Raw genomic sequence first — 24,503 nt, 5'->3', positions numbered from 1 at the left:
GGGGTTTGGAATTCACAAAACAAAGCTTCAGCCCTACTTCAGCCATGTGAAAAAAATAACTCTTACCAACACCTGGAAGGCAGGGCCGAGTCCATCCCATGAGGCCTGTTGGAAAGGGTGCAGTCGCCCCCCTGCTGCAGACCCCATAGTCACCTGGCCAGCATGCCCCCTGTGTGTCCCACCTGGGGGGCAGGCAGCGGGGTCCCTCTGGACCCCATGAGGCCCCCCTTAATACCCGCTCTCAACCACAGGCACCCTCTTCTCTCCTTCCCCTCCTCTTCCTCTCCGAGGCCTGCACCTCCCAGAGTGAGAACCAGGCACCCTCGGTCTCTGAGTGCAATTCACGTTGTTTTCTTCCATCTCCCACAGTCTCAGATGGTAGAAGGCTCTGGTTCCTCACTCGAGGACCTCCACCAGCATTAGGTGGGCGGGTGGACTAAACTGGGGAGGAGGCAGCAGGAACCCCAGCAGTCCAGCCTCTCCAGAGAGAACCCCTGTAGGGAGCTGCCTGCTCCTGCAGGTCTGCCTGCTCGCCAGGGTCCTGCTGGCAGCTGCGGCCCATCTCTGTCGGCTCCCAGGGGTCAGGGAAGCCGCATCTCCCTCAGGTCCTCCCCGCTGTGCTCACGGGGCTCGGCTCTGGCTGAATGGTTAGGACATTAAATTTTACTTTATCTTTGGCACCCCATAAGAGAGGTGCAAATCGGATCCCATTTACAACCGAAGCAAGGGAGGTTGAGAAAGACAGCCAGCCCCTTGTCCCGGGAACGCGGGACAGCTGGGGCTGTGCCTCCCGCAGCCGCAGCAGGAAAGGGGCTGTTTGGGTTCTTAGCAAAGAGGGCGACCCCGTGCCCACGTCAGGAGCGGTCCCCACGCGGCCTCTGGAAATAAGCGCCGGGTGGCGCGCGCCGCGGGACCCCGAGGGCGCCCGGGGGAAGGCGGGCGGCGGCATCGCCGAGAGAGACGGGAGCCAGCGAACTTCAGAGCGTCTGGCCTCCCGGGGAGGCAGACGCGGACACGTCTGTGTCTCCCGACAAGTGCCTTCAAGCCCGGCGGGGCAGACACCTCCGCGCCGGCCGCCGGCGAGGTCTCCGCGGGCTCCGGGCGTCCGCGGGCGGCCCCGGAGGGCGGCGGGCTTCCCGGGCGGGGGACTGGCGGCCGGCGGAGGGGGAGGGGCGGGGAGGGGACAGCGCGGGAGGAGGCCCCCACCCGGGCGCAGGGGGCGGGCGTGCGGGGAGCCGCCCACTTCGCCGCGTCGCCCCGACGGCCGGAGTTTAGATGCGGCGGCGCCCGCCAAGCCGGGGCGGACGCGGGCCGGGGACACGCGCGGGGAGCCGGGCTCCGCGGCGGCCGCAGGATGGCAGAGGTAAGCGGGGCGCTCCGCGCGAGAGGCGGCCGGGACGACGCTCGGGCCGGTCCCGTCCGCGCGGGGGACGCGCCTTGGCCGCCTCCCCAGGCCACCTGTGCGGCAGCGCGGGCCGAGCGGGTCCCCGGGGCGGGCGGCGCGCGTCAGGCCGCCTGCCGCCCTCAGCGCAGCAGCTGCGTCCGAGCGCGCCCGCCTCCCGTCCCGCCGCTTTCCCCCCCGGGACGCCCTCGGCCAGCAGCTCGCGCTACCTGGGTTTGCTTTCTGCGGGGAGTTCGGCGCGCGGCGGCCGTCGGCCCCTCCGGGAACGGCGGGCACAGGCGGGCGGCGGCGCCCGCGCTCCGGGCCGCGGCCGGGGGCGCATCTTTTGTGTGGAGCCCCGGAGCGAGGTGCCGGCGGGCGGGCGGGGCGGGGGCGTCCGGAGCGGCGCCGACGGCGCAGGACCCGCGCGCCCGGGCGGGAACGGCGCGGCGCACGGCGTCGCCGGGAACAGAGACCCCGACGCCGCGGGCGCCGGGGGGCGCCGCGGGGAAGCCGGGCGCGCGTCTCCCGCCGATTTGCGACGGGGCACCTGCAGTGACCGAGGGGACTGGGCGGTGCCTGAACTACAGGGGCCGCCAGCGCCGCGTCTGCGTGCGGACTCGCCTCCAGAGCGCCGCGTCGGTTCCCTGCGGCCGCCTGTCCCCGCGCCCCCCCCGCCCCCCGGCTGTGCCCCGGGAGGCTCGGGATTTGTCAGCCAGATGTGACAAGATCACGGAGAGGCGAGGGAAGGAGGAGATCTGATATTAATCAGTGCATAGCTCGGAGCCAAACTTTCTCAAACGCGGTGTAGGAACATGTTCTTCTCATTTAAGGCATCTCTTTGTGGCGGTGCGGCTGCCACCGGCCCGACTTTGACAGTTCAATGGAATGCCAGCGAGCAGCCTTAATTGTGGGAGTGAAATTGTGTGTGCTGGGGGGGACCAGGGGGGAGGATCAGACACTCGAAGGTTCCGTAATGTCCCCTGGTTTTATGGCCGCTCTCCCCGCGCTCCTCTGAAGACGGGGCCTTTAACTCGGGCCAGACGCCCGGTCGCAGCCAGGCCTCTGCTGTTAACACTTAAGGGGCCTGAAAGAGGCCCCGCTGGTGTCCTGGGAATCCCTGTCAGAGGGTGTGAGTGTGTGTGTGCGCGCGCGTGTGTGTGAGGGGGAAACATGTGTTCCTGCAGCTCTGGGTCCACGGAGCACATCTAGCCACAATTTTTTTTTTAATATGGATTTCTTCTCATCAAAGCGACAAAGATTTTGGCTTGACCATAAGTGAATTGGAAAACAGCCTTTGGCAGGCCATGGGGTTTTTTTTTGTTTGTTTGTTTGTTTGTTTTTCCTGGTGCCCTTTTATTCCTTGGTTATTGTTTTAAATCACAGATGAATTTCATGGGATCTTTTCATGAGGCATCTTGGAGTCTTCGTTTGCAGGCACATTCTGTTTGTACCTGCTAAAATTCCGGTGCGGTGATAAATATACTGGCTTCTGCAGGGTCTGTTCCCGTTTTGGCTGCTATATGTTATTAAAACATTGTTGAAATCGCATAGGTCAAAATGAAATTTTTGTACAGGATGTAAAAGCAAATTATTTGCAATGTTATACATTGCCTAGGATTTGGTTTCTTCTTTCAATAAGGGTGGGAAGATGGCCACCACGTTTGTGAGGATGCACTTTGGTAAATAATTTTATCCTTTTTGGCATACCTAAAAGATTACGAACGTGAGTCATCGTTTGATTTCTCACCCAATAAGTTTGCCAACTTTCATTTCACCAAGAAAAGTATTACTCGTTCCACTCCTGTCTTGGTTGGACATGGCCCTGTTGGAGGTAAATGCTAGAAAGAGGTGGTGGAATCTTCGCGGCGCCCAAGTGCTGCTCATGCTTTGGGAACTCATGATGATGTTCAGACACCTGAGTAACGAAATGTAGAATGTCCTCTGGACCTGTAGATTCTTCAGAGCAGAAAAGGTTTAGCCACATGCTCCTCCTTCGGTCAGAAAGTGGTTGGAGTGAAGTGCGTGTCTGACCACTGCTAGCTACTAGGGTGTGAAAAAGTGACCTGTTTGCTTGGGTGAGAATTCACGTAAGGAATATTAGCCGACATGGAGTAATTGCCACGAAAGCGTCAGGTTTGCAGAGAGGATTACTCTTATTTTTAGTTTTATTTTACGTTGCTCCCAGGCAGCAGTTAGCCCCACACCCCAGGCCCCTGCCGACATTCCGTACCTGAGAATCACCAGCTTGGAGAGACGGGTCATCCAACCTAACGGGTGAGAAAAGCCGTACAGATTCTCCTGGGGGATTAATAATGTGTGTCCTTTAAGCACGCACTTAGCGTTTACAAATGTGCAGGGAGAACTCTACATGGGAAAACAATTTAAAAGTTCAGTTTGTCAGTGAAATTAAACGGCAGTGTAGGGGGTGAGGGGCCGGAGTGTCTTGTAGCTTTTGTACATGGCGTTGGAAGTTATTTTGACAGTGGCCGTTAAAGAGGTGCCCCGAAGGTTCCACGAGGTAAATTACTTGCAGGAGGAGCATGTTTTACCCCGAGGTGAATTTTCACCTCTACAGATGTGACTGAGAGTGAGGAACTTTCCTCAGAAACAGCTCTGCTTGAAAAGAATTAGAAATACCCCAGAGGTGAAAACCAAATGTTAAGCCATTCTTCTTTAGCTTCATAAGATCAATGTGTAGGGAGTCATTACATTTTTTTAAATTACCTTATCCCAAGTATGCTGCTACAGGTTTTTAATTTTACTTATTGAGATATTCTATTTTTCATGGTTTATCTAAGAGATATTAAAGATAAACTGGGTTCTTTACAAGAACAGGCATCTGGAAAGGTTTTAGTTTTTTTTCCTTTGCAAATCAGTTTCCACCTGAAAACCTTATTTCCTCTTATCTTGTCATTCTTTGAAGCCCTTTTTCCTAATTCTGGAAATCCCCAGATTTCCAGTGTGGCCCCCTATCTCTGCTCACACACATGCCTGTTTTATCCAGAAAGGGTGGGTCTGAGGGGCAGTTTGGTATCATGGTGAATGAAGTGTGACAAAGGTGGGTCTAAACCGAGACAGGACCTGCCTCCCCGGGATCCAATCTGCTGCCTCCCCAAAGGTCGCAGAGTGGGAAGCAAACGGGCTCTTGCTGCTGCCGTGCACACATGGAGTCATTAACAGACCTGCCTAATGTGTCACAGGAGGCCTCTGCCTTGGGGGGACGATAATCTCACTCAGCTAATGTGAGAGAAAAGGGAGATGGGGAAATACAGTGGGAAGGCCTGGTCCAGGCAGCCCAGGCGAGGGGAGATCTCCGTCTCAGGTAAACTCTCCATCGGGCGGCAAACTCCTTTCTTCCACACAGCGATGCTAGTTTGTCTCCTCTTACAGAGGGTTTCTGTGCTGCACTCTTAGCAAATCTCCAAGTTATTTTCCAGCTCTACCCCAGCTTCTGGAAGCACCGGCTTCTTCTGAAGCCCTCTGATTATTTCTTGCATTACTCATCACGAAGGCAGCATTTTTATACCAGCAATGCTAATGTTTCACGATACACCAGGCTGAATTTTAAGACAGTGGTCAGAATGGTATAATTAACAGTCTAATTTTTTCCATTTTGAAAATCTAGGGTTTGGGGTTTTTTTTTTATATATATATATTTTGTTTTTAAAATCCAGCTCTCATTAAATCCCTAAAAGAAATGTTTGCAAAAGCGTACTTAGAATGTTCACAATTTCTTCATTATTTTGTAGCAGCAGCATTGCTTGGGGACCTGACTGGCCACCTGACTTAAAATTATCCTGAGGTGTAAATGTCTTTTTTTGTTTCTATTTTTGTTCCCCCTCACCCCGTGCTGGCTGATGTGTGCAGAAATACCCCGCGTGTGCATTTAACCTCCTTCTGTTTTTTGTTATCACGTGTTTCTGAAGACCACCACTGAAGTCCTCCCAAACTACAGTTATAAACAAAAACAATATATTTGTGTCACTTACATTTCTCTACAGTTTTGTTGTTGTTGTTCATTTAAAAAAAAATATTTGGTTTGGTTTCTAAGATAATATTTGCATCTTTTTCTACTTTTTGTATTTTTCTGTTTTTAGACCTAATGACTTCAAGAAAAAAAGGCACAGCTGTTAAATTATTTTGGCACACAGTTCAGACTTTGATTTATAGAGATCAAAGAACGAGTATTTCCCCCCATCACCTTCTTTGAACTAAACAGCAAGAGAACACAAGGAGCGTGTCATGCATGCTTCTCCCCACAGGTGGACTTGGCCCGACATCTGTCCCTTGGGCTCTGCCTCCCACCTGCCCTTACTCCACCAGAACCTTCCCCCTGCTTGCAGTGGCTCGTGACTGGCCTGTTTTTTTCATCCCCGTACTTGCAGTGAGACCCCAAAACCTGTCAGTTCCCCTTCCCTGTCATTGTCAGGCTGCAAATGCTGCCTGCCTGGTTTCCGAGGCTTCCCAGTCCAATCTCTCAACCACGCTCATGGCCACCAGTGTGTCCCCACACCGTTCGGAACGCTGACGGCATCGTGAACCCCCCAGGGAGACTCCTGGCTGCCCGTCGGGACAGCCCCACCCGGGGTAGCCTGTCTACGTCACCCCTGCTGCCCATGACCAGTCTGTGCCCCCGGGGCCCAGCCTCCTGGGCTTGACACAGAGGTCCAGGGTGAGCCTTCCCTAGGCCCAGGCCTGTGCTGGTGCCTGCCGCCTCCTGCAGGAAGCCTCCTCGGCCTCTCTATGTAGCATCCCTTTCTCCCTCTGTGTTTGCTGTCCCATGTAAAAAAAAAAAAAAAGAAAATGTTGGTCAGATGGGGAATGTTGATTTAACTTATTTTTTTCACTGTTTACTACAGAGCATTTCATACAACATTACAATAGTTTAACGTAGCTTCGTGATGTGCGCTTGGGAATTCGACGGTGATCGACTTTGGGCCCGTCCCGTCCCATCTATGTCCCCTGCCCATTCATTCCCTCACCACTACCAACACTGGCATCTGGGCAGCCCAGCCTGGACATCATATATTTTCATTCATAAATAATAATAGCTCTAAAAGAAAAGCCTGTTATAAAAAAGACAAAAGCAATATACCATATAACACCTAAAAAAATTAACAGCTCTTTCATGACATTACATTTCAGTATTCAGATTTCCTTGATTGCCTTGAAAACTTCACATGGCCTCTGGTTTGTTCAAATCAAAATCCAAATAAAGTCCATACGTTGTCTGTCTTAATCTTTAAGTTTACACTTTACTTTTTTTTCCTTGCAATTTATCTGTTGAAAAAGTCGGGTGGCTTGTCCTATGGAATGCCCCCCAGTCTGCATCTTACTTCACGGCGGTGTTTAATCATTCCTCTATCCCCCGTATTTTCTGCAAGCGGGAGTTGACCAGGAGGCTTAATCTAATTCGGGTTTGAACTTTTTTTGGCAAGAACACCCCATATGTCATAGTATATGTCCTTCCATCCAGGGGCCAGTGACCTGGTTGTCATCTTTTTAATGAGGAGGTAAGAAATACTGATATTCTAATTCTTCCCCTGGAATTCATATGTAAAGAGAATTTGGGGAACAATTTGTTGGTTCCCTGGCATCTCTAAAGGTGGCCGATAAGTTTTGCTTTTGTTTTCAGTGTCTTTTGAATTGCTGGATTTTTGATGCAGGGAAGGGCTCGCACCGATGTCGGATGGATCGCATTGTCCGTTCAGCTATCACCCAGTTGGGCTGTATGACTTCCTCCCCCCCTCAGCGCCCCTGCAGCAGACACTGGGAGCTCCTCCGCTTTGGGTCCCCATCAGGATTACCAGTGCACGGTAGATGCCTTATAAACAAGCAAACAACAACCAAAAATGCCCAGCGTGTTAAATAAGTTGGTATCGTTTTGTTAAACTACCGAGGGAAGACGGTGGTGGCAGGTAAGCCACCTCATACCAAGGGACCTCGTGGGTGTTCTTCTCTCCTCGTCCCAGTTGTCCCAAGACATCTAGCGAATGGCGTTGCTGTTTTTAGGTTCCTAGTTGTACCTCTGTGGGTTTGCCTTTGTAAGAAAAACAGTAGAAACCTTAAAAAATAAAACATGAAAGAAGGTAAGAGGAAAATGAAAGGAAGGAAGGTAGGGAGTAAAAAAAAAATCTGGTTCTCAAAAGAGACGTGAGTGCACAGTGTGTGGGAGAGGCAGACGGGCAAAGCAGCCATGGAGAGCAGTTGGGTGGAGACCTCCTGCCCTCGAATGGTACGGTTTCCTGAACCAGAGAGGCCAGCTCTGCAGCCAGAGGGAGAGAGCGGGCATGACCATTTCACTGGTTGGTGAAGAGAAACCAAGCCCCCTCCCCGCAAGCTAAGGTGGTCCAGCCGCTTTGGAAGATACCTTGCCTTATACATTGGCAGTTTCTTTTCCCCAAGACTCAAAACATATTAACAGCAATTGTCTATATTTAATATTTAAAAATACAACTTGGGAAAACTTGGAGCATTTTTATTCGAAAGCTGGGTGACTTTTTAAAAAGTGATCTGTGACTTAGCAGACTGGTCCTTGGATTTCAAGTTGGGAAATTATGATTCTTACTGGGGAGTATCTGGCACAGCCTTAGAATCTCACACTTAAGAGAGGACCACACGCTAAATGTGGCCTTAGTAATCTATACTAGTTAGCCATTTTTCATGTAGTTTTTATGTGGCCCTCTCCATGGTCCATAAGAACAGTGTGTATCTTAGGAACTACATGTGGCTGCTAGTGAAAAATGCTCCTAAATAAGACACCATCCTGTCTGCTCAGCAATTCTTAGGATATAACGTCAAGGTTGCCTCATGGTTGCAGAATGGCCTCTGAAGTCTAGCCATCACGTTCTTGTTCCAGGAAGGAGGAAAGGCGAAGAAGTCCCTCAGCTGAGCCACCTCCCATTTATAAGGAGATTTCTGTAAAGTTCCACCCAACAACTTCTACCTCTATACCACTAGCCAGTACTTAGTTCCCTAGCCACTAAAGGAGATAGGAAAATTAAGATTCCTTTACCAAGGCAGATTGGGCAAAAGGTTGTTGGGTGGGCATCTATAATTAGTAAGCATGGCATGGCTCTCTCGTGCATCCATTCATTATTATTCTCTTACATAATACCAGTGAAAGGCAACCCAAGTCATCAGGCCCAGGGGCAGCCGTTAGGTGCTGGTTTTGACTTTCTATTTTGTTGCCCGTTTCGGGAATGGTTCATTGTGGGGCAACTTGTATGGAGGTTTTTATGATAAGTGTTTTCGGTAGCTCTGTCCGTGCAGAGTCAGACCACCTGAGCCCAGAGGAGCTAAGAAGCTACTTGCTGCCGGTCTGGCAGGAACAGCAGTCGTGCTGTGCTAATTGGTCTTTTCAACTCTCCATCTGTATTTTCTCATTAATGGGGCTAATAAGCCGCTGAGGTAGGCAAGGGCAAGTATGCATCCCGTTTTATAGTCCGAGGCTCCAGGTACCGGAGCTAATGCTTACATGGCAGGAAGTAAGGCGTACGTTGCCTGAGGCCAGCCGTAGGTTTTACTACCTCCCCAGGAACCGTGCTCAGTGTGCTGGAGGGGAAGGAACTCAGGCTCCCCAGCTCCACATCCAGAGGTGTCCTTGTAATAAGCAAATCATATTAATTTTATACCTTTTTCCAAGGCTCACTGTTAGATGGAGAATAAAATCCGTATTCCTTGGCTTGCCCCCACCCCCGTATGTAGAGTGGTCTCTGTCACCTCTGTGAGTGACCCCCATTTCCTAGCATTCACCTTACCTAGTCCACCCCGGCTACACTGGCCCCTTTTTGGTGCCATGAAAATTCCTGCCTGTTTGGTGCCTCAGGGCCTTTGCACTTGCTATACCCGTAACCTAAAACATTCACTCTGCCTCCAGTTCTTCACTGGCTCCTTGCCATCCTTTGGGACTCCGCTCAAATGTCACCTCCTCAAAAGCCTTTGATGGTGACCCTCTCTACGGGGCACTTACTCCTACCTCCCTTCCTCCTTGCCAGCTAGTAAAATGGCTAGCAGAGATTTCTGCTTAGTTCCTCCATAGCATTTACCTCGTTCTGGAAAGGTATTGTTTGTTTACCCGTTTATTTTCTCTCTCCTCCAGAATATAAGCTCCTTGAAGGCAGAAACCTCATCAGTCTTGTTCAGCACTTTAACCCTCAGAGTTAGAATGTCTGCCTTAGAACGGCTCAGTAAATACGTGGATGATAATACCTAACTCCCAAAGTTGCTGTAAGGATTAAATAAACCCATAAATGTAAGTGTGGTTGGCACCAAATATTACTATTTCAATATATAATCTACTCCCAGCGTCCAAATTTGAGACCACCCTGGTAGACTGTAAATTCCTCAGTTCCCTTGCCTATAAATGGGGGTAGTAACACCTACCTCCTGGGTGGGTGTGAGAAAGGGGATAACACACGGGTTCTATTTACTGCCCTGCTGCACGCATAATACACGCTCAGTAAAGCTCGCCAGCTATATGACCTTGGGCACGGTACACATCATCCGTCCATTTACCTTTCCTGAGGACGCTTCGCTGCTGACAGCGATGCAGGGGGGATTAAGCGAGCTCGCCACCGTGTGGAAGGGCAGGTGCTGGGAGGGCAGCGAGTCTCTCCATCGGACTCAGAGCTCACCAGTGGAACTTTCTGTGATGACACAAGTGTTCTCCTCACCTCAGTCCAGGATAGTCACCACTGGCCACGTGTGGCCACTGCACACTTGAAATGTGGCTAATGCGACCAAAGAACTGAATTTTTAATTTTACTTGATTTGAGCGACTTATAATTTAAATCGCCACATGTGAGTAAGCGGTCGCTGTCTTGAATAGGGCAGATGAAGCAACCTCAGCCCCAGGGCGGCCTGGCTGGAACACGGTTGGATGCTGTTGCTCCGCCAGACCACAGACGACTCCCCTCAAGGGGGCCGTGCCGGGAATCTGGAGACCCCAAGGTCTTCTGTAATTTTTCTGCCCCTCTCTCCCATAGAGTCCCCCAAGAACACCTCCCTGGATTTATCTTCTGTGATAGGAATATATTTGCATGAACTAAAGATGAAAACAGCTTTGAAGTAGAGAGTTTTCATTCTCAGGCTCAATAACACATGCCCCACGAAAGACATGCTGTGTCCCGCAGTGAATGTCTGTGTGTCTGCCCCGCTGTGTGTCTGGAATTCAAGTCAGCGTCTCTCCAAGCTGGAGGTAGCTCAGAGGTGTCCAGGAGAGGAAGTGGGACCCTCCAACACACCTCAACACCCGGTCATAACTTCCCTTCGCGAGACTGCAAATAACCGCATCATCCATCGCACGCTGGGGGTGTCAGTAACGCCTGGAGGAACAAATGAGCAAAGGGTAGTTACTGCAAGAGCAAACCAGAATTTTGATTGTTGATTTGTAGCACATCAAAGTGACTAACAACAACTCAGGCCCTGGCTGGTGTGGCTCAGTGGATTGAGCGCTGGCCTGCAAACCAAAGGGTCGCCAGTTCAATTCCCAGTCAGGGCACATGCCTGGCCTGTGGGCCAGGTCCCCAGTAGGGGGCGTGTGAGGGGCAACCACACATTGATGTTTCTCTGCCTTTCTTTCTCCCGCCCTTCCCCTCTCTAAAAAAAAAATAAATAAAGTCTTTTTAAAAATTCAGAAATAGTCTGATTCAAATGAGTGTGCAAAACGCACTAGCCACGTCTGGATGGGCTCGGAATGTTGGAAATGTCTGCTTCACGTTCCCGAGGACGGGAGCGTCTGTCAGGAGTCCAGAGGGAAGGGTGTAAGTTTTAAGAGTTTTCCATGTTGATTTGCATGAGTACTTTGTGTCCTGGAAGGACAATTTTTTTGTCATTTGGTTTCATTTTAGAAGTTTTAATTTGTCTTTAGATAATGGTGCTGTAATTTGACTACGTTGTAGAATTCTGAGGTGGGTGGAACAACTCAAGGGCCTTATATTAGAAGTTCTCTATGACACCGTCATTAGCTTTTTTAGTTCGTAAATAATTCTCCTGAGATTTAGTTCAATAGACGTCTAATGAGCTTAAGCCTTATTCAAATAGGTTCATATAGAACCAGGTCAATGGTTCTTCTAAAGCAGCGTTCATGCATTGAAATGGTAGCTTGAATTGCTCAAAATTCTGTCCCCAAACTAGACACTGCTAAAACTAAATAATTGGGTTAGGTCGGTGGGTCTCAGCTCGGGGCAGTTTTGCTGCCAGGGGCACATTGCGGTGTCTGAAGACATTTTTCGTTTTCGCACCTGGGGGGGGGGCATCTGGTGGAGAGAAGCTGGAGAGGCTATGAGACCTCCTGCAATGCCCAGGACAGCCCCCTCCCCACCCCCCGTCCCCACCAAGAACTATCCAAGTCAAAATGATTATAAGGCTGAAGTTGAGAAACCTTGAGTTAGGTATCAACAAATGCAGCAAAAAATGAATTTCAGCCTGAGGCTGCGAGTTGTGCTGGGAATGGTTCCCCGTGCGTGTCTGCTGTGTGGGGCCCTGGGCAGCCACCCAGCAACTGCTGGGCTCAGCGTGAATCCAGGGAGACTCTCCTTGTTTTTAAAGAGGGAGTGGCATTTTCGAGGACATCATCCAAAATAAGTACTTTTCTCCTTTTTTTAAAAAATTTTTATTGTTGTTCAAGTACAGTTGTATGCCTTTTCTCCCCATCCCTCCACCCCACCCCAACTGAACCCACCTCCCTCCCCCACCTAGGCAGTGAGGGACTTTTCTCCTTTTTAAAATTTTGTTTAAGCCCTGGCTGGTGTGGCTCAGTGGATTGGGCACCCGCCTGTGAACCAGAGGGTCGCTGGTTCAATTCCCACTGAGGGCACATGCCTGCTTTGCTGCCCAGGTCCCCAGCAGGGGACACACGAAAGGCAACCACACACTGATATTTCTCTCCCTCTCTTTCTCCTTCCCTTCCCCTCTGTCTAAAAATAAATAAATAAAAGTTTTTAAGAAAAGTATTGTTTAAAACAGTCATAGAGCATAGGTAATGAAATATTTCCGAAAGTTCATACTGAGTGTGCTGGTAGCTATTGAGAATGCAGATGAGTTCGTCTGTGAGCCAACACTCGGCGTCGCAGAGAAGTTTGAGAAGCTGGACGACATCTCAGGTGTGCCACCGACTAATAACGGTGCCCCCTACAATGTTTGGTTTGACAATGTGTAATAAAAATTAAATTATTACTCATTTTTATCCTTTAACTTCCACTCACAATAACTATGTAATTATGCATATAGCTGTATAGAGATATGTGTTCCTGTGTTTAACACATTAGTAAAATGTATATATAAGTAGAAACTATAACTACAAAGTAAAAAAAAAAATCTGGCATTAGACCAGTGTTTCTCAATCTTTTTTTCATTCCTTCCCACACCCCCACGTCTAAAGAGACTTTAGAAATGTTTTCCTCCTTGTGCTTCCCCCGGTGGTATTGTATGATACCACACGCTGTGTATCTGTTGATGTATGTGCATCTGTACTTTATACATTAATAGAGTGATGACTTTCACCCCCTTAACGAAGTGCACCCCCCTGGGATGATACCGCCCCCTGTGGGAAAGCGTGCATTATTAAGAGGAAGACAGTGTTGGGGTTATCTGGAGTTCTTTGTATTATATCATCATAAGACTTTCCAGAGAGTAAAATCTTTTCTCCTGTGGTTCCTGTTTTTTGGTAATTCGGTAACACTGTTGCCATCTGCCACACACCTCCCTTATGAACGGCCCTATTCCGTCACCTGAACATCTCTTGTCTAGAGGGTCGCCCTGGTCAGGCCCATTGCAATCCAAAAAGAGTGGCAGATGACAGTTAAATCGTGTGAATTTTAAGCTGTATTTAAGCAAGGTCACTGATTTGTTTTCATGACTTTTTAGATTCCTAGCAAAATTGAATGTGTAAAGACCTCCCAGTCACCCCCTACACAGCCTCCCCCATAGCCAGCACCCCCAGCAGGGGGAACGTTTGTTACCCTGACGAACCTGCGCTGACTCCTGGTAATCAATCACCCACAGTCTGTAGTGTTTACCTTAGAGGTGGCGCTTGGTGTTCGAACATCCTGTGGGTATGACAAATGCATAATGACATGGCGCCATCACCGTAGCATCGCTGGGAGTGTTTCCACTGCTGCAAAGTCATCTGCGGTCCGCCCGTTGGTGAAGTGGCGGCGAGGATGCGAGGAGACCGGAACCTCATACGTGGCTGGTGGGCGTGCAAAATGGTGCGGCCCCTTCGGACAGCAGTTTGGCAGTTTTCTCAGAGAGCGAGACATGGAGTTACTCTATGATCCTGCAGTCCCACTCCTAAGAATATGCTCAAAAGAAGGGAAGGCACGTGTCCACCATAAACTTGGACCAGGGTTCCTCTTGGGGATGATGAAAATTACACAGGTGAGGATGCACCTCTCTGTGAATACACTAAAAATCATTCCATTGTAACCTTTGAGGGGGTGAATTGAGTATGTGAATTATATCTCAATTTAAAGCCGTTTTTGTAAATATAGAAACAAACAAAAAAAGAATACCACTCGCCCCTCATTACCACACATTAGTCGTCCCTACCCACTGCCCACAACCTCTGGGAGTCACTGGTCTGCTTTCTGAATCTATAGGTGGACCTGTTTTTCACATTTCATGTAAAGGAAGTCGTACAACCTCTGACTTTTCGTTTTTGTGTACGTCTTTCTGTAGCCAAATGCTTTGGGGATTCATCCGCGTGACGGCGTGTATGAGGACCTCACTCTTTGTCACTGCCTAGCAGCACCCACTGCACGGCTGCACCATGCTTTGTGCACCTGTCTATCAATCGAAGGGCGCTGGGGTTGTTTCCACCTCGGGGGACAAGTTTGTGTGTGGACAGGTGTTTTCCACTGTCTCGGGCACGTACCGAGGGGTGAAATCGCTGGACCGTATGGTGACTCAGCCACACAGTTTTCCAAACTGCCTGCACCATTTACAATCCCACCACCAACTGATACGTAAGTGAAGACTCACTCCAGACTCCCTTCAAGCGAGCTTCCTGAGTCCTAGGCCAGATTCTCCCCTTCCTGTCCCCACTCAAGGCCACATAGTCCCTTCATTGGCACATGGAGGTTGAAACCCGTAATCATGGGGCTTTTGCATTCCCCGTCAAACACACACACTCCCCAGGTTCAAGGCTCTCTTGAATCATATGGATTCTACCAGCGGCTCTCCCCAGGAGCCCCCCTGCCAGAGCTCTGTAAGAGCTGCTTCTCTTTAATAATAGATCACATTCTATAGACCTCTATCCCCGTTGGAGGAATTCATCTTAAAAATATCCGTGAAGATTTGTTGCTAGTACTAGACTTTTGTTGGCACGTACATCTCTTTTTTTTTTTTTAATTTTAGCCGTATGTCAGCACACTCCACACCCACATACCATGCACAGCACTTTAACATGCGGCCGGGCACCCCCACGCGGGGCTGGTCCAGCCTGTGTCTGGCTCCATCAGGCATACGGCCCAGTGAGTGGAGTCAGGGACCATCCTCGGTGTCCTCAAATCCATTCTGGTATTCAGCTTCTGCCACATCTCGATGGGCAGCAGGTTCCGCGTGGGAACGGCTCTCCGTTCCGATTGGTTCCCTTTGACTTGTTCCAAGGCGGCCTCTGTGTACGTGTCAGCCTTGCTGTTCTGGTCAACGTAGACATTTGGTGAAAATGTGAGTCCTTACTCTTCTTACTAACAATAAGCACGGTATTTATTTCCAGTCCATAATCTTATAAAAAGTTCTGATGTCTGTAGCCTGTTCTGCCATGCAGAAGAATACCTGTTACGTGTTCTCCGTCTCCAGGTCCTGGGCCAGCTGCTCCGCTTTCCGGGGTCCGGTGTGCATGTCTGGGCCCGGCACGGAGTGGGCACGCGTTGCTCAGCGAGCATTGCTGAATGGAGGTTTTGTTTTGTAAATGCGGTCTGTGTCCCACACTCCGCTAACAGGCTAAGCATACCTGTGTTCTCTCTGGCAGGCTATTGGCTGCACTCTGAACTGCAGTTGCCAAAGTTTCAAACCAGGGAAAATAAACCACCGGCAGTGCGAGCAGTGCAGACATGGCTGGGTGGCCCACGGTAACTATTTCCCCTCCTCTCTTGGCTGGTAGTGCTCCCCTCTAAATAACTTATAGTTTTTCAGGAATGGATGCCATGCCTGAGAATGACAGCTAACATTTGTAAGTGGCTGCTGCGTGCCAGGTAACCGGCTACAAGCTTTATGCATGTTATCGCTTTGAATCTTAACAACCCCATACGCTAGGTGTTTCGTTAGCCCCGATGTGCAGCACCATTGCTTTGTGATGACGGAATGTCCTGCGTGGCCTAGCACAGCAGCTGCAGCGCAGACAGCACTCGGAATGCTCCGTTCAAGTGGAACTTCATGTAAACAATAGATAATGTTTTAGCCTAAGTATAGCCCACGTAGTTGTTGTTTGTCTGAGCTTTATATTCCGATTTAACTGGGAATCCCATATGTTTATCTGCTGAGGCTGACCCTGTGCTGGACACACGCAGCCACCAAGTGCTGGAAGGATGACTAGGATGAGTGCAGAATTGAATTTCTAATTTTCTTAAATGTTAATGAATTTAAATCTGAATTGAAGTAGCCACATGCGGCTGATGTCTGTTGCATCGGATGGCATAGATTGCGGTTTAGTTTGCCAAGCCTGACCCCTCGGTGGTGCCAGAGACCAGGCTGAACCCGGGCCCGCCCGGCTCCAGAGTCCAGGGTCTTCACCTGGTGCTTCCCAATTTTCCATCCTCTTCATTAGGAACCTGCCACCTTTGTTTTTACCCCCATGTTTTCTGGACTTCCCCAGCTTGTGGCCATTTTGTGCCTCAGGGATGCCACAGGAAAGGGAGAAAAACAGAAGTCTTGGGCCAATCCACTTTATAAGTTCCCGGGATCGCTGTTGGGGTAATTAATCATTTGTACAGTTGTCTTTTCTCCGTTGGAACAGATCGCTAAGAGTTAGCTTTAGCCCACTTCTTGTGTGCTGTTTCTCTTGAAAGTAGAATCTTTAAAAAACATTGTTTCTTCCCTTTGGTTTTTCAGCTCTAAGTAAGCTGAGGATCCCCCCTATGTATCCAACAAGCCAGGTGGAGATTGTCCAGTCCAACGTGGTGTTTGATATAAGCAGCCTCATGCTCTACGGGACGCAGGCCATTCCCGTTCGCCTGAAAATCCTCCTGGACCGGCTCTTCAGCGTGCTGAAGCAAGACGAGGTCCTGCAGATCCTCCATGCCTTGGACTGGACCCTTCAGGATTACATCCGTGGCTACGTGCTGCAGGTAAGGCCACCGCAGCCACCCTTCTCCTCCTCGAACGTCTTCTTACACCCCCGTCCGTGTGACAGATGTAACCCGCTTGTCTACCAGTGTGACAGCCAGTGCCGTCACCCTGCCCTTCAACACTCTTTCTAATGCCTGAAGCCCTCCCTCATGTTCTGGGAGGACTCCAGGGCTTTCCTCAAGATTTCTGTGAAAGTCAGGATGTCGGAGCATCACCTAATTCTCTGGCTTGGGTTTCGCTGAGCAGCTCTTTCCTCATAAACACTTTGCCCCTTCCTGGCGGCCGCCTCCCTCTCTTTGATCACGTGCGAACTGTACCTCGGAACTTTGTTACTAAGGGAACTTTGCTTGCAGAGCCACAACAGAGCCTCTGTTCTCTAAAGCCATCTGCCGCCCATCTGCTGATTGTCCTTCCTAGAACCCGTTGCCTTGCGATATTTTCGTGTTTCTCTCTCCCTCCACTGCTCTTGCGGCCTGCCCACACTTTGCCTTCACCTGTCCGTGCGGGAGCCACGGAAAGCATGTCTCTCTCTGCGTTTCTTGCCTTCTCTCCCCTCTTTACTTTGCAGCGTAGTTGCACCTGGCTTTCCATAATGAGCTAGGCCATCAAGGTGTTTTCACAAGCAAACAACTTATTTCCTGATATGAATACATCATGTCTCTGACATATGAACCAGCTTAAAGCATTTTTTTTCTTGCCACTGCACTAGAAAATATCACCCAACTTACATAAAAACTTCAGTGAAAAGGGGGTGTGACTGTATTTCCAAGACTAACATACGCACACTGGCTTTTCTCCAACGGGCTGTATCGCGGAAACAAACACTCATGACCATGTGTGCGCCTAGACCCACACGAAATCTACGCAGTAGGTAGATTATCTCCATTTTCCAGTTGAAAAATCAGAGTGCTTCTAAATCTTGCTGAAGTCACTCAACACCCCTGTAGCAGACCAGAACTTGAACCTGAGTCTTTCTGAGTCTAAAGGTCATGTTCTTCCTCTGGTAACAGGTTCACTCACCTCAAGAGCAGGACCCCCTAGCGGGCTACAAACAACCTTTCATGTAGACCGGCATTATGATCTTACATTATGACATAGATCAATATTTAATGATCCTAATAATCTTGCTTTCTAGCGTTGGGATTAAAAATATGGAATCAATTACCTTGAACCTCTAGTGCATGAAAAATTTATGATGTTACATTCTTCCTCATCTTCAGAACTCTTACGTGCCCTGTGAAAAATCTCAGTAGGCCATCAAATACATGTTCTGTGATAAAATATTTATTGTAGTTTTGGGGAAAGTTAGGCCTTGCTAGAGTTTGAAAGACCTGCAACGCGTCTGTGTAATTACAGCTCTGCCTCGCAAACCCGGGCTGCGGATCGATACAGGCTCATTTGTTTCCCAACGGCAGCCGCTTGGGCAGGTTATTAAAGGGCAGTGAGTGCATACTCGGGCCATATCTAGGTCTGACGGCTCCATCTAGAGTCTGTAGATAAAGAAGTGACTGTTTTCAGAAAATACGCATTTTAATTTTTGTGGGGACGATTACCATGCCTCATGCAGGATGACCAGTTGGTTTGAAACTCGATGGAAATGATCACCAAACTTCCCTCAGGCGTGAGTAACGTACATTTCACATCTCCCTTCCGGACCACCGCTTATGTTCCCGCAGTCTGTTTTCCGCACAAAGCTTCTGGCCTTGGAGGGCAGCATGGGTGGGGGCTGAGCTGGGCAGCTCCATGCTCATCCAGAGGGGGTGTCGTTTTCGAACATACACAGAGGTGCCTTGTGGTGCTACTGTGGGGGGGGGGCCCTGACCACGGGGCCCTCTCTTAGAGGAGAGGGTAAACAGCAGGGAATTAATTGTACATTTACACCCTGGTTTGGGTTTAGGACGCGTCGGGAAAGGCGCTTGATCACTGGAGCATCATGACCGGCGAGGAGGAGGTGGCCACCCTGCAGCAGTTCCTGCGTTTCGGGGAGACCAAGTCCATCGTGGAGCTCATGGCGGTGCAGGAGAAGGAGGAGCCGTCCGTGCTCATCCCACCCCCCGCCAACGTGGACATCAGGGCTTTCATTGAGAGCTGCGGCCACAGGAGCGCCGGCCTCCCCGCTGCCGCCGGGGACAAAGGCAGCCCCAGCGGCATGCACCCCTTTGAGAGCCTCGTCAACAACATGACTTTCATGCTGCCGTTCCAGTTCTTCAACCCCGTGCCGCCCGCACTGCTGGGGTCGCTGCCCGAGCAGTATGTGCTAGAGCGGGGTCAGGACCCGAGTCAGGACCCCAGACCGGAAATCCACGGAGCCTTCCCCGACAGCAGCTTCCTGACTTCCAGCTCCACTCCCTTGCAGGTCGAGAAGGAGCAGTGTCTGAGCTGTCCCGAGGCTGTTACTAGCAAGGAAGACAACACCCATTTAAGTGACTCCAGCTCCTACAACATTGTCACCAAGCTGGAGAGGCCACAGTTGTCCCCCGAGGCCAAAGTGAAGCCCGAGAGGAACAGCCTCGGAGCAAAGAAGGGCCGGGTGTTCTGCACGGCCTGTGAGAAGACCTTCTACGACAAAGGCACCCTCAAGATCCACTACAACGCCGTCCACCTGAAGATCAAGCACAAGTGCACCATTGAGGGGTGTAACATGGTGTTCAGCTCCCTGAGGAGCCGGAACCGCCACAGCGCCAACCCCAACCCCCGGCTGCACATGCCGATGAACAGGAACAACAGGGACAAGGACCTAAGGAACAGCCTGAGCCTGGCTACCTCTGAGAACTGCAAGCGCGCAGGGTTCACAGCGACATCTCCAGGCTGCAGGCCTCTCCCTAGCTGCCCCGGTTCAGGTGAGGATGCCAGAGGCCAAGCAGCCTTCCCGGGTGTTGGACACAATGGTGTGCTCTTCCCCAACCTGAAGACAGTCCAGCCAGTCCTTTCCTTCTACCGCAGTCCGGCCACTCCGGCAGAGCTGGCCAACACGCCCGGGCTGCTGCCTTCTCTCCCCCTGCTGTCTTCCTCGATCTCTGAACAGCTGGTTTCCAGCGAAATGCCATTTGATGCCCTTCCCAAGAAGAAATCCCGGAAGTCCAGCATGCCTATCAAAATAGAGAAGGAGACTGTGGAAATAGCTAATGAGAAGAGGCATGCACTCAGCTCGGACGAAGACATGCCCCTGCAGGTGGTCAGTGAGGATGAGCCGGAGGCCTACAGTCCTCAGTCAGACAGGGCGCTGGAGGAGCAGCACACACCGTCGGGATGCTTAGGGAAGCCTCTCCCTGAAGGGCAAAGGGCCTGCCACCTCCCATCGGTGATCGAGCCCAGGGGCGCCATCAGCCGAACCCCTGAGCGGGCCACACAGGACTCAGAGAGGGAGATGGAGCAGAAGCCGGAGCTGAGCATGGTGCCAAGGGAGGCGGAGGGCAGTGGCCAGGACTTCCACCTCCCACCTGGGATGGAGCCCTGCGTCCCTTTCCCAGACTACGTCAGCCTGCAGCAGCGCCTGCTGGCCGGGGGGCTCTTCAGTGCTTTGTCCACCCGCGGAGTGGCCTTTCCCTGCTTCGAAGATGCTAAAGAGCTGGAGCACCCGGGCCCGCACGCGTCCACGAGGCAGAAAGAAGAAAGTCGCCACCAGTGTGACATCTGTCAGAAGACCTTCAAGAACGCTTGTGGCGTGAAAATGCACCACAAGAACATGCACGCCAAGGAGACACATGTGTGCACCGTGGAGGGCTGTGCGGCCACCTTCCCCTCCCGTAGGAGCAGGGACAGGTAAGGCCATCGTGTGTCAGAAGGTGGTGCTTCTGCATCACCTGGAGGGTTGTGGAATTGTGCTTCTGAGCCCTGCCCGCCCTTGCTGCCTCCGGAGGGCAGGACAGGCCGAGAGCTTGCATTTCTAAGTGCCCCGGCGCTACAATGTCACTGCACCAGGCACACACTTTGAGATCCGCTGTCCCATAGCTCTGCCCTCCTGGGTGTTCGGTTCCGAAATCTAAACTCATTGGGCCACAAGACACGACCTGAAATGATGTGAGGCTGTTTGTCATCGTTTTGAAAACCACCGTCTGTGGGGATTTTTTGTAGCTATTCGGGGCAGGAATATGCATGGATTTGTCACGGGGGCTTTAACATGATGTGACAGTATATGAAACATCCTGCTTTTTCTAATGTCTGAGAGATTCTGAATTCAGACACACAGCAGGCCCCGAGGGTGTGGCCTAAGGGGTCGTGACCTCGTTCTCACAGTAGAAGAAGGAGGAAGGTGCTTGTAAAACAATCACTGCAGCTCTTGGGATGGACGGGACACTTGGGACCTGAGCATGCAGCCCAGCGCTTTGCCTTGTTGCTGCGGGACCTTTCTGCACGAAGTTCCAGGGACTGTGTTTGTCTTTTTCTTTTTTTTTTTTTTAAACCACTTCTGTGTACTGGAACCTGTATGTCAACCTCGTGTCTGGTTTTCTGCTGACACATTCCTGCCCCTCCAACCCAGCACGCTGACATAATCACAGGTCAGAGCTGCAGTTAAGAGGAGCTGCTGCGAGGTGGGTGATCTGGGAGCACAATTCTGATGACATCCAGGAAAAAGAATGCGTGAGGGGAGAGAACTTGAATAGAAAACTTGAAATAGGATCACACTGCCCCCACCTCTCCTCATACGTCCTTGGCGATTTAGAAGAGAAAATTCAATCTCTATTCATTTTGGTGAGGGTTTTTTTCCCAGTCTGACCTGGGCATGCATTCTGAGCCGTTGGGAGTCTGCCCCTTGTCCCACTTGAAGGTTGTAGCCCTGGGTAGGGGCGGTGTGTGCTAGTCAGGGTGGCAGGGGACCTCGGAGCAAGGCCCATATGGATTGACAGGTTACATCCAAATGGTATCGGTGAGTCTGAGGCGTGTGTCATAATGGACGCTCATTGCTGCCCTGCAGGGATAATCACCGGGTGCAAGGTTGGTGCTGGGTGGTGTGCAGAAGCCCTGTCTGGTATCCAGGGAGACCAGGGAGACATTGCAAATAGGAACTGAACTTAGTGTGTGTGTGCTCTCTCTCTCTCTCTCTCTCTCTCTCTCACACACACACACACACACACACACACACACACATATACTGCTGTTTCCAGCCAATCAGGTGTTCATACCTGTAGAACTTCTGGGGCGATAGGTGTGCAAATGTCCTAGTCCCTGATGCGAGCCATGTAGGAAATTTTACATTTTCTAGTAGCCACATGAGAAAAGGTAAAAAGAGGTGAAGTATGTTTTAGTAACACTTTATTTCAGTCAATCCAAAATGGTACCCTTTCAATATATGACACGACCACATCTCAGGCACTCAGCAGCCACCTATGGGTGGCCACCGATGGGACAGTGCCGCTCTAGAAGGCAGCATTTCCTGGTTCCGGTGACATGAAAGTCCTCTGTTTAGTTCCTTATCATTGGTGAGCAGGTGTGTCCCAGGCCCCCCTGGTTCCAGTGTCCCAGGGGAATCGGCCTGATTGACATCGTCTAGCCATTCTCTTTAGATGAGGAAGTTACGCATCGATCAGATGGAGGACGTGGAAGAGAAGGATGTCACACACCCCACATGTTTTGTCTGGCATCTGCCTCGTGTCTCTGCTCAGAATGATTCTGTATTTGAAACAACAGCCCGACCCGTTACTAACCATCTTTTCACTCTCGTAGACACAGTTCGAACCTAAACCTCCACCAGAAAGTACTGACCCAAGAGACCGTGGAGAGCCGCGAAGAGCATTTCCGGGCCGCGTGCCTCCTAAAAGACGTGGCAAAAGACGCTTACCAGGACGTGGCTTTCACACAGCAGGCCTCCCAGACGTCTGTCATCTTCAAGGGAACCAGTCGAATGGGCAGCCTGGTTTACCCGATGGCCCAAGTGCACAGCGCCGGCTTGGAGAGCTACCACTCGGGGCCGCCCAGCGAGGGCACCGTGCTGGATTTGAGCACGGCCTCGAGTATGAGGTCGGAGAGCAGCAGCCACTCCTCCTGGGACTCTGAAGGGGCCAGTGAGGAAGGCCCCGTGCTCATGGAGGACAGCGACGGGAACTGCGATGGTCCGAGCCTCATCCCCGGGGACGATGAGTACCCCATCTGTGTGCTGATGGACAAGGCCAACCAGAGCCTCGCCAGCCCACCCTCTGGGTTGCCCATAACGTGCCACCTCTGCCAAAAGACGTACAGTAACAGAGGGACCTTCAGGGCCCACTACAAAACCGCGCACCTCCGCCAGCTGCACAAGTGCAAAGTTCCGGGCTGTGACACCATGTTCTCATCCGTGCGCAGCCGCAACAGGCACAGCCAGAACCCCAACCTGCACAAGAGCTTGGTGTCCTCTCCAAGTCACCTGCAGTGACAAGATCGGAGCAGCACGTGTAAGGTTTCAGGAGGAAGGAAGTCCACAGGTCACGGTTCTAGCTTTGTTCGATGCCCTGTGGGACGAGCCACGCCAAAGGTATCTGAGTGGACTCTCTAGTCTTCCACGGCAAGATGGGCAAAAGACAAGCCTTGTGGGACACTGACCGGGGGGCAGCCTTTCATATTGTGTTTCTTAACCCGAAGGTATTTTTCAGTGACGTGACGGAAACTTGCGGAAACGCAGCACATCCTCTGGGCGATGGCCAGGCCTGCAGCTGGAGGGCAGGGGCCCCGGGGGCCGTTTGGCTTGGAGTGAGGCTTGCAGGAGTAAGGGTCCGCTGAGCGTCCTGGGTGCAAGCAGGCTGTCGCCGAGGGCGAGGAGCCACCCTGAAGAACCCATTGTTTTGTTCCTGCTTCAATGTCTCTGAAATGCGGACTTCAGTGTGGGAGCGTGGCTATTGGAGACAATCCCCCATTTGGGGTGGAAAATCGCTTCCCCTCCCCCCACGGAGGTCTCATGCGGTACTCCGGGGGGCCCTCAGAGGAAGCAGGTTGGCTTCCCACACCACAGAAATGCGAGTGTCGCCAAGGGTGTTAGTGCTCGCCCTGTGCCACGCATTCCCGAAGCAGGGGGCGGGGGGGGGAACCGTGCACTTAAGAAGAGTGGTTTTCAGTTTAATTTAAAATAACGTAGATAATATTTAATTTGTGTTTATAGTACGTGAATATTTGGGGTGACTGCAGACAGGTCACCATGTGACCTTCTGGGCCTTGTTCGAAAGCAGAACGAGTGACGACCTAAACTGTAAAACTGCTGCCCGTTTTGCATCTGGGGAAGGTCAGAGTGCGTCCCCCATGGACCTCGCAGAGGGGAACGAACGTGGGCACGGCTCGGGAGAGGACTGTCTGTGTGTATCTGGCCCATGCGTTGAGGCGGTGGCGTGGTTCTGATGGCTGTCGGCCACTCTCAGCGTCGCTGGGCCCCTCAGTGTTCACCCTTTATAACCGTGAGAGATGTGGGTGAACCGCCGGATTTACCTGGTAGAAAACTAGGATGTTCTTGACACGCTCTGTGTCTTAATATTTAACTTATTCTGAAATATATTCCACATCGTTGCACACGTTTGCTGTGGTGGAAGGGAAGCCCACCCAGCCCTGTGGGATGCGGCCGTCCCCTGAAATCTGGCATTTACAGCGCTCTACCGGTCTGTGCTAGGGAGGAAGACATTGATTTCATATTAAGACGTCAAGTGAACCATCTTTTAAAGTTATGGTTGGTTTAAGTAATGAAAAACATCCTTAAAGAGAATTGGGGGGGTGTAGGAGATAGATTCCTATGGCTGAAAGGTGAAAGAACCCAAGAACCTGTTACTGATTATTTCACCTTAAAAAAAAAAAAATGTGGCCATGGAACACTTGTCTCTGCTTACAGGGAGCTGCGCTGCTCACCTCTCTCGTTACCCCGCTGTTCCGTAGA

General features: G+C 51.1%; 1 protein-coding gene across 1 annotated transcript; it reads left to right on the top strand.

The window, feature by feature from the left end:
- The first annotated feature begins 1,243 nt into the window (after positions 1–1,243).
- BNC1 (basonuclin zinc finger protein 1) lies at positions 1,244–23,637 on the top strand. The gene is made up of 5 exons (XM_053913456.1): positions 1,244–1,363; positions 15,360–15,459; positions 16,439–16,674; positions 18,573–20,437; positions 22,340–23,637. Exons 1-5 carry the CDS (start codon positions 1,355–1,357, stop codon positions 23,022–23,024), a joined length of 2,895 nt encoding a protein of 964 aa, XP_053769431.1. The 5' UTR covers positions 1,244–1,354; the 3' UTR covers positions 23,025–23,637.
- Positions 23,638–24,503: the final 866 nt, after the last annotated feature.

Source organism: Desmodus rotundus, chromosome 10, assembly GCF_022682495.2.
Source record: "Desmodus rotundus isolate HL8 chromosome 10, HLdesRot8A.1, whole genome shotgun sequence".
Classification (NCBI taxonomy): domain Eukaryota; kingdom Metazoa; phylum Chordata; class Mammalia; order Chiroptera; family Phyllostomidae; genus Desmodus; species Desmodus rotundus.
This window is presented reverse-complemented; position numbering and strand designations above follow the sequence as displayed.